The sequence below is a fragment of the Equus caballus genome, chromosome 2 (genome assembly GCF_041296265.1).
Source record: "Equus caballus isolate H_3958 breed thoroughbred chromosome 2, TB-T2T, whole genome shotgun sequence".
Lineage (NCBI taxonomy): Eukaryota > Metazoa > Chordata > Mammalia > Perissodactyla > Equidae > Equus > Equus caballus.
The window spans coordinates 42,543,281-42,559,058 of record NC_091685.1 but is presented as its reverse complement, the minus strand read 5'-3'; the positions used below and the strand labels follow the sequence as shown (position 1 = coordinate 42,559,058).

General features: G+C 39.8%; 1 protein-coding gene across 13 annotated transcripts in view; it reads right to left on the bottom strand.

The window, feature by feature from the left end:
- The window catches only part of RERE (arginine-glutamic acid dipeptide repeats), a 402,750-nt gene that overhangs the window by 88,904 nt on the left and 298,068 nt on the right, over positions 1 to 15,778 (bottom strand). For all 13 annotated transcript variants that reach the window (XM_023635850.2, XM_070260991.1, XM_070260987.1 and 10 more), the window contains one exon: positions 14,333 to 14,431. In XM_023635850.2, coding sequence (XP_023491618.2) covers positions 14,333 to 14,431 — 99 coding nt within the window. The remainder of the gene's footprint in view (positions 1 to 14,332; positions 14,432 to 15,778) is intronic.

Here is a 15,778-nt window from a genome sequence, read left to right as displayed (position 1 = left end):
ACATTTTTCTTTACAGTAGAATCTTTCTGCAAACTAATTGACAAAATTGATTGCCTTACACCAACTTTTCTGCACATAAGTGATTTTTAATTCGCTGTCTCATTTCTGAAAAGATTTGAACGTAAACTCCACTCTATCCACACTATCAACTTCTTCAAACAACAGTTTGATTCAAAGGCAGATGGGAGTCAGTCGCAGGAAAAATAGTTTGATTTCACTAATACTTGAAACATTAGGCAAATTTTATCTGAATCTACATTTTCCTTTTTAATATTTAGAACTGATTTTTACCATGGACCAAAATAAGAATATATAACACAAGTAATATGGTTATTACTTATGTGTAAATAATATGTCAACATTTATATTTCTCTTACTTTTCCTACTCTCATATCTAAGAATTAAGTCGGTCACAGGAAATAGTACCAATTTAGTTTAAAATTAGAGGAAGAGTAATCAGGAGAGAGAAAAATCTACTCAGTTCAATTTAAAATTTACTAAGTATTTTTACATGTCGCACTAAATACAGTATGTCTATATTTCGAGTGAATAGCAACATTTCCAAGGGAGCTGTAAAAATTTTCAGATTAAGATTTCTTAGAAGGTAAGAATTTCAATGTTAAGATTCAATTTACGAAAGTTTACAATTATATAAAATGATGTATGTACATGAACAAAGACCTGAAGAGAGCACAAAACCAGGAAACAGAGACAGAGGTATGGTTTCAAGTTCTCTTCAATGTTTTTATAATGATGTTCTAACAATAGGGTAAAGTCACATAAAGTTTACAAAACAAGAAGAAAATGAATGGATTCATATTAGATGATCTATAGGATCCTCCTTTCATCAACATTTTGAATGACTATATAAAACGCTCAACAGCTCTGGAAATTTTACCATTCCTAAAATGGATATCATACACTTAAGCCTTCCCTTATATTGAAGATATAAATTTAAAACCAAACACCAAGATTCTGGAGCTCATAAAGCCCATGTGATGATAATGGCAGGCTGTGGGAGGCTCTCTTCCCCCTTGTCATCATCGCTCTCTTTGCTTTCACCTCCACAACCTCCTGCTGCTATAGGACCTTAACTGTGGTTCTGCTGTGAATGCCATTTTCTATAGCTGCCACACAAACAGTAAATAAAATTCATTATATTTTTGCCTCACTAAGCAGCTTTGTCTTCTGGCACATCCAGATGCCTGGCCTGAAGAGAGTGAACAATGAAAACAATGTTTTCTCAAGCACACATTTCCAAAAAGGGCAAAACAAAGGCACCTGAAGATGCTGCTGGGGAAAGACACCATGTGAATTGAAGTGTGTATTCTGTGTAAGTAATTCCTTGACCAGCCATGCGGGTTCATTGGATTACAAATATTCAGGAAATTAGTTTCCCGTGTCATGTCAATTTTGAAAGAAGGATTTTCATTTATATTTATGATAAACTGAGCTTTAAATTGAAGGAAGCTTTAGACGTTTTAAAATTTATGAATTTGTAAATCCAAGTACATGGCTAATTAAGGTTTATTGCCACTACGTATTAACTATCTTCGGATAAAAATTTTAGAGGTTATTTGTATCTAGATTGTTCACCTCAATGTATTACATCAAAATTGGTATAAAATATTTACGGGAAAGCATATTTCAAGATTAAAGTTACAATTACCCAAAATGAAATGGAAACACTGCAGGAATATCGTAAGCAACAAAATTTACCTGACACAACACCTGGATTTTTGCTGAAAGTTAATTCAACATGAAAATAATTTCTAAAACAAACATGGCCAAGCGGACAGGAAGCAAAGAGTGAAATGCACAGCTCAGTGGAGCACCCAATGTTAAACCTTGCAAGTCAGGCCAAACTCCACAAAGAAAATGCAGGCCCTGAATTTTAAAAAGAATTCAATTAGCATCCCCAGTATTTCCATAATCAACAGCTGAATGTTAATTAAGAGCACAGCATCAAGCAGCAATGGAATCCCAGGGCAATAAGCAACAACACAACAGCAGCAAATGCTACCTTCAGCATGCATGCATAAATAAACAGAATTAATAACTATGCAAGCATGGAAGGGTGACAATCTGTTTCGATTAGGTGTAGTTCAGCTTGGGGCCTTTGTGTTACAGTTAAATGTGTTCATCATGTTTAATTAAAACAATAATCTAGGGTTTCAGGGTTTCTTTTAAAGTTCTGATCTGTATTTTCCTTCTCTTTCTCTTCATAAATTCTACTGATTTGGATGACTTCCTGAAAAGGAACAACATTTTTAGCATAACATAGGTGAAACTGGTTAACCGTCACTATAATTCTCAAGTGCAGCAGCCAGCCATTTACTTTGGCTCCATCCTGGCCCATATCAAGGTATTTAATAAGCTTCATGAATTGACCTAGCATTTCTTCAAAAATGCTTCTCTGATCTGACCTGATTTATTTAGCCTGAAAGACTTTGCCATGAGCTAGCTACCAAGGTGTATCTCACAATCACTCCCGTAAAGCAGAGTTCATTTGTCACTGTCTGGCCTAGAATTTGTCAGAAATTGGCACAAATCTGGCTTCAGTTCAACAAGATTTAAATTATCTCAGTCCTAAAGCAACTTCAGTAAGAAATATCATATCCATACACATACAAATTGCCAAAGGAATCACTTAGACAAAGTGTGAAATGAAAGGCCTCCTACCATGTAATTTTGAGGCCTAAGATCTCAAGAATCAACGATCATCTGAATGACCTAGGATGAAGAGGTTGGCTGACATGTTCACTATTAATAATAATTTGGGAGCTTTTTCTAAAAAGTAAAACTTTTAAGGTCAGCTTCGGATGCATGTAAAAGTTTTTCTCTTTGATGCTGATGGATAATTATTAACTATTACAGATTTTAAAATGCTGGATGGAGGACAATTTTAATTACAGTCATACATTGCTTAAGGTACTGAGACCTGTGTCTTTAGGCAATTTCGTCATTGTGCAAACATCACAGAGTGTACTTACACAAACCTAGATGGAATAACCTACTACGCAGCTAGGCTATGTGGTACTAATCTTATGGGACCAATGTTGTATATACAGTCTGTGAGTGACTGGAACGTCATTATGTGGTGCATGATTGTATAGTGAAGAATCTTTATTTTTTTTTTAAAGATTTTATTTTTTTCCTTTTTCTCCCCAAAGCCCCCCAGTACATAGTTGTATATTCTTCATTGTGGGTTCTTCTAGTTTTGGCATGTGGGATGCTCCCTCAGCGTGGTTTGATGAGCAGTGCCATGTCCGCGCCCAGGATTCGAACCAACGAAACACTGGGCCACCTGCAGCGGAGCGCGTGAACTTAACCACTCGGCCACTGGGCCAGCCCCAAGAATCTTTAAAAACAATAGTCTTTAGGAGATCTCGTCAAGATGGCAGCATAGGCAGATTCTGAACTCACATCCTCCCATGAATACAACCAGGTTTTTGTAAAAATTACCCTGGAGAGAAAACTGAAAACTGGATTAAAAGAACCCCCATAACAAGGGACAGTCCTGACTGAGGTGGAAGAGGAAGAAATTCCTTCTGGAGAGAAAGCAAGCCACCTTTGCAAGTGGCAGAGCTTCACAGCCAGCCAGGCAGGAGCCACCCCAAGGTACACAGCCTTCCCTGGAGAAGTGGGGACCTGAGTGGGGGCACATTACTGCTATAAGCATCCTTCAGACTCAGCACAAATGAGACGAGTGTCCTACTATCTGGCTTCACAGGCTGTTAACTGCAACGAGGAATACCCCAAGAAAAGCTATGGGAGGAAAGCCGAAAACATCCGGCTCTTAAAGGGCCCATACACAAATTCACCCATCTCAGACAGCAACCTAAAATCACCAGAAAGAAGGTTGCACAGTCCTTTGGTGAAAAGAGACTCACCTGGTAGGCTCTGGGTGCATCTCAATGAGAGGTGAGACCTCTCCAAAGACTGAAACATTGGTGGCAGCCATTGTTATGACCTAGTACAGGCGTGCTGACATAGATACTGGCAGATGCCACTGAAGTTCTTCCCCTGGCCTGTTAGCCCAGCAGTCTGCCACACCCACTAGAGTGCAGATTTAATCCAGTTCAGCCAGGGCAGGCACCCCACCCAAGGGACCGGACCCACCCAACAGCAAGCCCTCAGGCTACCTGTCAGCCTGCATAGACTGGGTGCCTTGATCCTCTACAGGCAGGCAAGTGTGTCTACCTCTGTGCAGCGGGGGCCATTTGAGGACCAGGGGAACTGTGGGGGTGTTGGTGGAGGGGTGGGGGGTCTCTGCAGTGGGGCAAAGAAGCACGCTCCGGGGGATCAGGAAGTGTGCATGGACCAGGACTGTGTTGACCATGTGTGTGGACCTGAGGGGGGTAGGGCTTATCAGCAGCAGCAGACCTGTGCTTCACAAACAGCCACAAAGAGGATCAGCCCCACCTTCCAAAGCCTGAAACAATTGGGTGCCTAGGACCAGTCCCACTCAGCTGCAATCCTAAGAGAGCTGACAACAGCCTTGCAGGCCTGAGGCCTACAGCAACTGTAAGCCCCTAAGCCTAGCAACTCCCTCACTGGGTACCTACTCAATTAACAGGAAAACTGCAACAGCAGTGTGCTATTAGACCTTTAGCCAATGGTACTGGGGATCCCCAAAGCCGGTTTACAAACAGACAGCCACGGAGGGAAAGACTAGACTCCCTGGGTACCTGCAATAAGAGCAACCCTGCCACAGCAGAAGGACATAAGTAGCCCACACAGGAGTCACTTCTGGATCATTTGGACTGGTGATGAGAGGGAAGCACACTACTGGGCCTAAAAGGCATCTCTTACATAAGGCCACTTCTCCAAGATCAGGAGACATAGCTGATTCACTTAATATATAGATATAAGCACAGGGAAAGAGGCATAATGAGAAGGCAAAGGAACACATTCCAGGCAAGGGAACAAGACAAAATCCCAGAAATAGAACTAAATGAAACAGAAATAAGCAATCTACCTGACAAAGAGTTCAAACAAAAACTCATAAGGATGCTCACTGATATTGGGAGAAGACTGGATGAACACAGTAAGAACGTCGACAAAGAATTGGAAAACATAAAAAAGAACCAATCAGGGGGCTGGCCCCGTGGCCGAGTGGTTAAGTTCGCGCACTCCGCTGCAGGCGGCCCAGTGTTTCGTTAGTTCGACTCCTGGGCGCGGACATGGCACTGCTCATCAGACCATGCTGAGGCAGCGTCCCACATGCCACAACTAGAAGAACCCACAATGAAGAATACACAACTATGTACCGGGGGGCTTTGGGGAGAAAAAGGAAAAAATAAAATCTTTAAAAAAAAAAAATTCTCTCTAAAAAAAAAAGAACCAATCAGAAATGAATACTGGAAATGAAAATTCACTAGAGGGACTCAATAGCAGAGTAGATGATACAGAAGAATGGATCAGCGAGCTGGATGAAAGACTAGAGGAAATCATCCAAGCTGAACAGATAAAAGAAAAAAAGAATTAAAAAGAATGACAACAGTCTAAGGGAACTCTGTGACAATATCAAGTGCACTAATAATCATATTATAGGTGTCCCAGAAGGAGAAGAGAGAGAAAAAGGAACAGAGAATCTAATTGAAGAAATAACAGCTGAAAACTTTCCTAAGCTAAGGAAGGAAACAGACATCCAAGTACAGGCAGCAGAGAGAGCACCAAACAAGATAAGCCCAAAGAGCCCCACACCAAGACACATTATAATTAAAATGTCCAAAATTAAAGATAAAGAGAGAATCCTAAAAGCGGCAAGAGAAAGGCAACAACTGACATATAAAGGAAGGCCCATAAGGCTATCGGCAGACTTCTCAGCTGAAACTCTACAGGCTAGAAGAGAGTGGAATGATATATTTACAGTGCTGAAAGGAAAAAACCTACAGCCTAGAATACTCTATCCAGCAAGGTTATCATTCGGAATGGAAGCAGAGATAAAGAGCTTCCCAGAGAAGCAAAAATTAAAGGAGTTTATTACCAAGAAATCAGTTCTACAAGAAATGCTGAAGGGATTTATTTAAGTGGGAAAGTAAAGACCACAAATAGGGATAAGAGAATTATCAAAAAACAAACAAACAAAAAAACCCAGGCAATAAAATCACTGGTAAAGGCAAAAATATAGCAAAGGTAGCAGATCAACCACCTATGAAGATAATATGAAAGTTAACAGACAAAAGGACTGAAATTACCTATTTCAATGATAAGAGGGTAATGGGTAGACACACACAAAACAAGAGATTAGATAATGATTTCAAAACATAAAATGTGGGAGGAGGGGAGTAAAAGAGTAGAGCTTTTAGAAAGAAGTCAAGCTAAAGAGACTATCGACTCAATATAGATTTCTGTATACATAGAATATTATATATGAACCTCACAGTAATCACAAACCAGATACCTATAGTAAGTAAACAAATAAGAGGAAAGAAATCAAACATATCACTAAAGAAAGCCATCAAACTACAAGGGAAGAGAGTGAGAGAGGAAGAAAGGAACAGGGAATAACTACTAAAACACCTAGGGAAAAAAAGGTAACAAAATGGCAATAAAAACATATTTATCAATAGCTACTTTAAACGTTAATGGACTAAATGCTTCAATCAAAAGGCATAAGGTGGCCAATTGGATTAAAAAAACAAGATCTATATATATGCTGCATCCAAGAGACACACTTCAGACCTAAAGACACTCACAAACTTAAAGTGAAAGGATGGAAAAAGATACTCCATGCAAGTGTCAATGAAAAGAAAGCTGGGTAGCAATACTTATATCAGAGAAAATAGACTTTAAAACCAAAACTGTATCAAGAGACAAAGAAGGGCACTACACAATAATAAAGGGAACAATCCAACAAGAGGATATAACACTTGTAAATATCTATGCACTCAATATAGGAGCACCTAAATATATAAAGTAATTATTAACAGACATAAAAGGAGAAATAGTAACACAGCAATAGTAGGGGACTTAAACACTCCACTTACACCAATGGATAGATCATCCAAACAGAAGACCAATACGGAAACATTAGAAACATTGGCCTTAAACAACACATTAGACCAGATGGACTTCGAAGACATATATAGAACATTTCATCCCAAACCCCAGAATACACACTCTTTTCAAATGCACATGGAACATTCTCCACAATTAATCTCATATTAGGCCACAAAGCAAGTCTCAATAAATTTAAGAAGATCAAAATAATAACAAGCATCTTTTGTGACCACAAAGGTATGAAACTAGAAATCAACTAGAGGAAGAAAGTCAGAAAAGCCACAAAAATGTGGAGATTAAACAAAATGCTACTGAACAATGATTGGGTTAATGAAGAAATCAAAGGAAAAATCAAAAATTACCTGGAGACAAATGAAAATGAAAATATAACATGCCAAAATCTATAGGATACAACAAAAGCAGTTCTAAGGGGAAATTTATAGCAATTCAGGCCTACTTCAACAAACAAGAAAAATCCCAAATAAACAATATAACAGTTTCCCTAAAGGAACTGGAAAAAGAAGAACAAACAAAGCCCAAAATCAGCAGAAGGAAGGAAATAATGAAAATCAGAGCAGAAATAAATGAAATAGAGACTAAAAAAAACAATAGAAAAAAATTAATGAAACCAACACTTGGTTCTTTGAAAAGATAAACAAAATTGACAAATCTTTAGCTAGATTCACCAAGAAAAAAAGAGAGAAGGCTCAGATAAATAAAATCAGAAATGAAAGAGGAGAAATTACAAGGGACACCTCAGAAATACAAAAGATTATAAGAGAATACTATGAAAAGCTATATGCCAACAAATTGGATAATCTAGAAGAAATGGATAAATTCGTAGAATCGTACAACCTTCCAAAACTGGATCAAGAGGAAGTAGAGAATTTGAATAGACCAATAACCAGTAAGGAGGTTGAAACAGTAATCAAAAATCTCCCAAAAAATAAAAGTCCAGGACCAGATGGCTTCCCTGGTGAATTCCAGCAAACATTCAAAGAAGACTTAATACCTATCCTTCTCAAACTGTTCCAAAAATTGAAGAGGAGGGGAGGCTTCCTAACTCATTCTATGAAGCCAACATTATCCGGATACCAAAAACAGACAAGGACAACACAAAAAAAGAAAATTACAAGCCAGTATCAGTGATGAACATCAATGCAAAAATCTTCAACAAAATCAAATAGTAAATCGAATACAACAATACATTAAAAATATCATACATCATGATCAAGTGGGGTTTACTCCAGGGATGCAGGAATGGTTCAACACCCACAAATCAATCAACATGATACACCACATTAACAAAATGAAGAATAAATAACACAGGATCATCTCAATAGAAGCAGAGAAAGCATTTGACAAGATACAGCATCCATTTTATGATAAAAACTCTAAATAAAATGGGTATAGAAGGAAAATATCTCAACAAAATAAAGGCTATATACGAGAAACCCACAGCTAATATCATTCTCAATGGAGAAAAACTGAAAGCTATCCCTTTAAGAACAGAAACCAGACAAGGATGCCTGCTTTCACCACTCTCATTTAACATAGCAGTGGAAGTCCTAGCCAGAGCAATCAGGCAAGAAAAATAAATAAAAGGGGTCCAAATTGGAAAAGAAGACATGAAACCATCACTATTTGCAGACGACATGATTTTACATACAGAAAACCCTAAAGAATCCACTAAAAAATTTTTAGAAATGATAAATGAGTACAGTCAAGTCACAGCATACAAAATCAACATACAAAAATCAGTTGCGTTTCTATACACTAACAATGAAGTAGCAGAAAGAGAAATTAAGAATACAATCCCATTTATAATTGCAAGAAAAAGAATAAAATACCTAGGAATAAACTTAACCAAAGAGGTGAAAGAGCTGTATACAAAAAACTATAAAACATGGTTGAAAGAAATTAAAGACGATGCAAAGAAATGGAAACATATTACGAGTTCTTGGATTGGAAGAATTAACATAGTTAAAATGTCCATACTTCCTAAAGTAATCTATAGAGTCAACGCAATCCCTATCAAAGTTCCAACAACATTTTTCACAGTTGTAGAACAAAGAATCCTAAAAATCACATGGAACAACAAAAGACCCCGAATAGCCAAAGGAATCCTGAGGAAAAAGAACAAAGCTGGAGGTATCATACACACTCCCTGATTTCAAAATATACTACAAAGCAATAGTAACCAAAACAGCCTGGTACTGGCACAAAAACAGACACACAGATCAACGGAACAGAATCGAGAGCCCAGAAATAAACCCATACATATATGGACAGCTAATTTTTGACAAGAGAGCCAAAAGCATATAATGGAGAAAGGAGAGTCTCTTCAATAAATGGTGCTGGGAAAACTGGACAGCCACATGCAAAAGAATGAAAGTAGATCATTATCTTACACCATGCACAAAAATCTACTCAAAATGGATTAAAGACTTGAATGTAAGACCTGAAACCATGAAACATGTAGAAGAAAGCATAGGCAATACACTCCTTGACATTGGTCCTAGTAGCATATTTTCAAGTACTATGTCTATCAGGCAAGGGAAACAAAAGAAAAAATAAACAAATGGGACTACATCAAACTAAAGCTTCTGCACAGCAAAGGAAACCATCAACAAAACGAAAAGACAACCTAACAAGTGGGAGAAGATATTTGCAAACCATATATCAGATAAGGGGTTAATATCCAAAATACACAAAGAGCTCATACATCTCAACAACAAAAAAACCAACAACCCAATTAAAACATGGGCAAAAGATCTGAACAGAGATTTCTCCAAAGAAGATATACAGACGGCCAACAGGCGCATGAAAAGATGTTCAACATCATTAGCTATCAGGGAAATGCAAATCAAAACTACAATGAGATATCACCTCACTCTGGTCAGAACGGCTATAATTAACAAGACAGGAAACAACAAGTGTTGAAGAGAGTGTAGAGAGAAGGGAATCCTTGTATATTTCTAGTGGGAGTGCAAACTGGTGCAGCCACTAGGGAAAGCAGTATGGAGTTTCCTCAGAAAATTAAGAATGGATCTTCCATATGATCTAGCTATTCTACTGCTGGGTATTTATCCAAAGAACTTGAAAACACAAATGCATAAAGATACACACACTCTTATGTTCATTGCAGCATTATTCACAACAGCCAAGACTTGGAAGCAACCTAGGTGCCCATCAAGGGATGAATGGATAAAGAAGGTGTTGTATATATACACAATGGAATACTACTCAGCCATAAGAAATGAGGAAATCAGGCCATTTGTGACAACACCGATGGACCCTGAGGGTTTTATGCTAAATGAAATAAGTCAGAGGGAGAAAGTCAAATACCATATGATCTCACTCAAAAGTAGAAGATAAAAACAACAACAAATGAACACAGAGCAACAGAGATTGGACTGGTGATTACCAAGAGGGGAAGCGGGGAGGGAGGAGGGTGAAAGAAGGTTGATTAGGCACACATGTATGTTGATGGATTATAATCAGTTTTTGGGTGGTGAACATGATGTAATCTACACAGAATTCGAAATATGTTATGATGTACACCTTAAAGTTATATAATGTTATCCAATGTTACCGCAATAAAAAAATAAAAATAAATTAAAACAATAATCTTGAATAAAGAGTTGTCAGTATTCCTCAAGCCCCTCATAGGTAGAGATATTATTCTCTACCAGACATTACTGTCATCATTAATTAGCCCTCACTCTTAATAAGTTTACAAACTAGGAGGGTAATCATCTCAGAAATAAAGACTGAGGAACAAAGACCTGGTGACAGTGCTACAAAAGATAGCATGAGGAAGCAAAGGATGAACTGTCAGTAAATGATGCAAACAGGAGTTGCAGATCAGAAAAGGGAACAAGCACTGTAGGATGGGCCAGAGAACTGAGCTAAGCCTTGAAGAACGAATCATTTGGATTTACACTGGCAAGAGAGATTAATCTGCTCATGGAGCAGTGGACCTGCCAGAGCCAGGAGGTACACAAGCTGCCTGTCCACAGCACAGCCAGGGATTCACGCTGTCAGATGCTCTACCAACTCTCTCACAAACAGTGTTCGATTCATACAAATGCAAAGGAAAACAACCTCATTGACATTGCTGTCGTTAGATCAGACAGTGAGTAATTAGATAAACTGATATACTGGAGGCAGTGAAATTTAAAAATAACTAGAATGTCCAAGTATAAAGAAAACTGAGAGGAAAAAAAAGAGAGGTAGGCCCATGTACTTATTGTAGTTGGGACACATTTGTTTTGCTTATTCCTGTGAGTCCTGGGGTGAGAAAATGTGGTAAATTCAAAAGAAGCAGGGTCATATACACACAGCGGGTGCTTTCTCACAGCCAAAACCAGGCTAAGCTAAGGAGTCTTGTTGGTTTACGTGCCTGGCTGCCACATAAAACTATTCAAAGATGCTCCCTTCACCTACCAATTATTCAATCCCTCTCTCATTCACTTTTGAGGTTTTAGAAAGTGAAGCTCACCTTCCTATAAATAAGGGAACCGTTGGATCCCTAGGCTCTGCAAGGGCTGGACGACTGCCAAAACATTTCTCAAAACTTATACTAAAACAGGGGCTGGCCCCGTGGCCGAGTGGTTAGGTTCGTGCGCTCCGCTGCAGGCGGCCCAGTGTTTCGTTGGTTCGAATCCTGGGCGCGGACATGGCACTGCTCATCGGACCACGCTGAGGCAGCGTCCCACATGCCACAACTAGAAGAACCCACAACGAAGAATGCACAACTATGTACCGGGGGGCTTTGGGGAGAAAAAAGGAAAAAAATAAAATCTTTAAAAAAAAAAAAAAAACTTATACTAAAACAAGAAGCAAACATGATGAAAATGAGTCCCCAAAGATCAGGATTTGTGCAGTTAAGGATCATGTTCCTGCACTCAGAACGTGCAGCACTGTGGAGTCATGTTTCCTTCTTCAAAATAAAGCCGGGCTTTTTCCGGCACATGAAACTCTCCCTTCCATCCCACTGTCTGCTAAAGGTCCCCACACAGCAGGAGCAGCAGCAGGGGAGGCAGAGGCCACATCATGCCCCACATAAGCAAGTGCTGCAGGAAAAAGAAGCTTTCTTTTAAGCTGGAATTTTAAAATTCCAGAGGGACTGAAAGATTAAGGGAGAAATGAAGGGAGACAGGAGAGAGTCACAGCTAGTGAGGAGCTAGGGAAGCATGAGTGAGAAAGGAGGGTCAGTCGGGGAGGACAAGAAAGCGGAAGGGGAGGAGAGACCAAAAGGAAGCGGAGGCCAATGGGAGAAGCTCAAGAACTGAAGGAGAGAGAATGAGAAGTGTCACAGGACATCCATGTTGACAAGGACCTGTAGATTGATGTCATTTTACACATCCGTGCCATCCGTCTCATCTCCTTATGTCTTTCTTCCACAAAGGCTTTTTGTAGAATTTAAAATTTTTATCAATCAAATCTATCTCCTTCTCACATACGCAGGTGTATGGTGAAAAACAACATCCGTATGACTTTTCAAAACAACTGAGTTTAACATTTTTACTTTGACCATTGTCTGGAACAACAACAAATATTTATTTAAGAAGTTTCCATCTCTTTACTAATCACGTAAGGTTTTTAAACTTTTACTTTCAAAACAGCAACATCAACTTCATCGTTAAGTCTGATAAACTTAAAGTCTTAAGGGATTATTGAAGAGGCCCTCTATTACCGAAATGTGGAGGGCCATTTCAGTTCATCCCTGGGCCTCCTAGTCTTTTCCTCATTCCTCTCAACTCCTGCCTACCTTCACCTATAGCCATTCCATAAGCAAATTCTCTTGGATCCACCTTCAATATATATCCAGGATCTTCCACTTCTCACCACCATGGCTGCCACACTACTCAATCACCAGTCTGGGCCTGGACTCTCACAACGGCCCCCGAAGCCCACTCTTGACTCAGCAGCCAGAGTGCTACCCATTGGCAGATGGAGTCACTCCTCTGCTCACAATCAGCTCACACAGAGAAAGCAGCAAGGTGCTGACCAGGGGTCCACAGGCCGCACCTGATTTGCCCCCTGTAGTACCCCCTCCCCCATAATCCATCTCTCCTACCACTCCCCCCTCCATATACATACACTCCTGTCTATTTCTTTTTTTTTTTTAAAGATTTTATTTTTTTCTGTTTTCTCCCCAAAGCCCCCCAGTACACAGCTGTATATTCTTCGTTGTGGGTCCTTCTAGTTGTGGCATGTGAGATGCTGCCTCAGCGTGGTTTGATGAGCAGTGCCATGTCCGCACCCAGGATTCGAACCAACGAAACACTGGGCCGCCTGCAGCAGAGCGCGCGAACTTAACCACTCGGCCACGGGGCCAGCCCCCTGTCTATTTCTTGAACATGCCAGGCCTGCTTTCACCTTAGCGCCCAGAAATCCCTGATATCCAAAAGGCCCGCCTCCTCACTTCCCTAAGGTCTCTGCTCAAATGGTACTTCCGAGACCTCTCCTGAGCCCCCTTACACAGGCAGCACAGCGTCCCTGTGCAGGTTATTCCTGTCCTCTTACTGTGGTTTATTTTCCTCAGCATGTGTACTACCACTTGACAGACAGTGATTTACTGGTGGCCTCCCATCTTAAAACATAAGCCTTGTGAGAAGGGATGCCAGCCTTCATCTTAATTTCATTCAACCTAAAGGGCAAATGTCAAGTGGTAATACTCATTTTGAAGACTGTATTTGCAAAGGCACAAGAAATCTATAAGTCTTCTACAGCAATACATGGGTTTGCAAATCTGTATTTGTGGGTACATTTCTATCTCTGCACCTTCTTTAATGGGCCATAATGATAGAATGAATATGTAAGATCCACTGTATTTATTTAATCAGGTCTATGCTTCCTGCTTTTGACTAATGTCCTTCAGCAGCTTGGGGAATCCTGCTAGTACTCAAAATAAAAACAAGTCACCAGCCCCACTCTAGGTTACATATCAAATGGTTTCAACATGCTTATATCCTAAAACAGGGAGGTATCAAAAGCTAGCTTGCACCAAAAACAAACCAACCAACCAAAACTAACTTTTTTTAAGAGTAACTATCAATTTCTTCTCTCTTTCCATGAAACCTGGAAAATCTTTCCCATTATCTATGGAACCTAAGCTTAGTAAAATCAAGTCTTTATGTATAATTATGAAGCTTAAAGGCTCCTTCCCTTGAGTGATGGATGCCATGGGCAGTCTGTACACATGACTGAACCTTTGGAATGGGCCTCTTTTCCCCCGAGTAGCAGGGAAGTGACACAGTGAGAAGCAAACACCTCAATGACCCAGACCACAAGGCAAACTCCCATCCGAGCTCACCACTTCATCCTCGGTCCAGCACTTTTCAATCAGCTTGGGCACAGGCTTCTTTACCAGGCGCTGCAGGGCTTTGCCAGCATCATAACTGCTTTCGTGTAGCTAAAACAACAACAATAATTTTAGTTAGTTAATTGCACCAAATAACAGAACTGGAAGCAAATCAATAAAAGGAAAGCCCTGCATTTACTCTCTCTTATAGAAGAATCATGAGATGGGCATACAGATTCAGAATCATTTTAGTCAGCATGATAACTTGTTCTCATCCAGCTACTTCCCCAGTTCCACCTATTCTGGGAGAGGGAGATAGGTAAAGGTAGAGAACATTTTAGCAATAGTAGAAATAGGATTAAGAATAACAATAACAAACATGAATTAACATCTGGCCTGGAACAGTGTTAAGCACATTCCATGTATTCATTATCTTCCTTAATCCTCTGAGGAAGGTCTTCCTTCCCTCATATAATCTTATGAGGTAGGAACTACGGTCACCTCATTTTATGAATGAGGAAACTGAGGCATAGAAAGGTCAAGTAAAGGTGTTCACCACACTAAGCCAGTAGGCGGTGGAGTCATGACTCAAATCCAGCCAACGTGACCCCCACTCTTCTCCCATTGTCCCCAAAGTGGCCTAAAGACATGCTAGATTATGTTCTTTCCCTTTAGCATTTCTTAAGGCTTTCAAATGTAGTAATTTCATTAAAGAAACTAATTCTGTAACAGTATACTAACTTCTCAGGACACACAAATAAAGATGCTGGTTTATCTACACATTCCTTTTAGGATCAAACTTCTCTCTTGTCAATGCTAATGAACTTTTTTCACTCCACATCCTTTTTAACCCTGGGCAGTGCCTGGTACCACTGACCCCTCTTTATCTTGCAAAGATACGCCTGCCTTGGCTTCTGTGACCCCATACACTCCTAGTTCCTGAATCTCAACTTGCAGACAATGGAGAGAAACAGCAGGTAGAGAGATCCTCTTGCTCAATCTACTTCCCCAGACTGTGCCTATCCCTCTAAAATTCTCACTGGAAATCTGCCTTTCATTTAAAAATCTACTTCTCTGACACAGCAATCTGTTTTGGCTAAGACTTGTATCTCCAGTGCCTAACACAGGCTGTAGCATAAGGTGACATAACACAAATACTTGTTACATTAATACATAAATGCCTTCAACTACTGTCCCTAAGTAGGCTTGACCCAAAGCTAAATCTTGGTTTATTCAGATTCAGTCAGCCTATGTTGACAGAGTGCCTCTTTCGTTCGGCAGCGTATGAGACCCTGGAGAGATGGCAGTGAACAAAATAGGCAGAGGATCCCTGTTCTCGTGGAGCAGACGTTCTGATTTTCTCACCTGTGCTTCAATCTCTTATTTGAACAATTCACCAGCATTTGCTGAAGACCCAGTCAAATAAGCTAGCCCTGGTGGCCCAGTGGTTAAGATTTG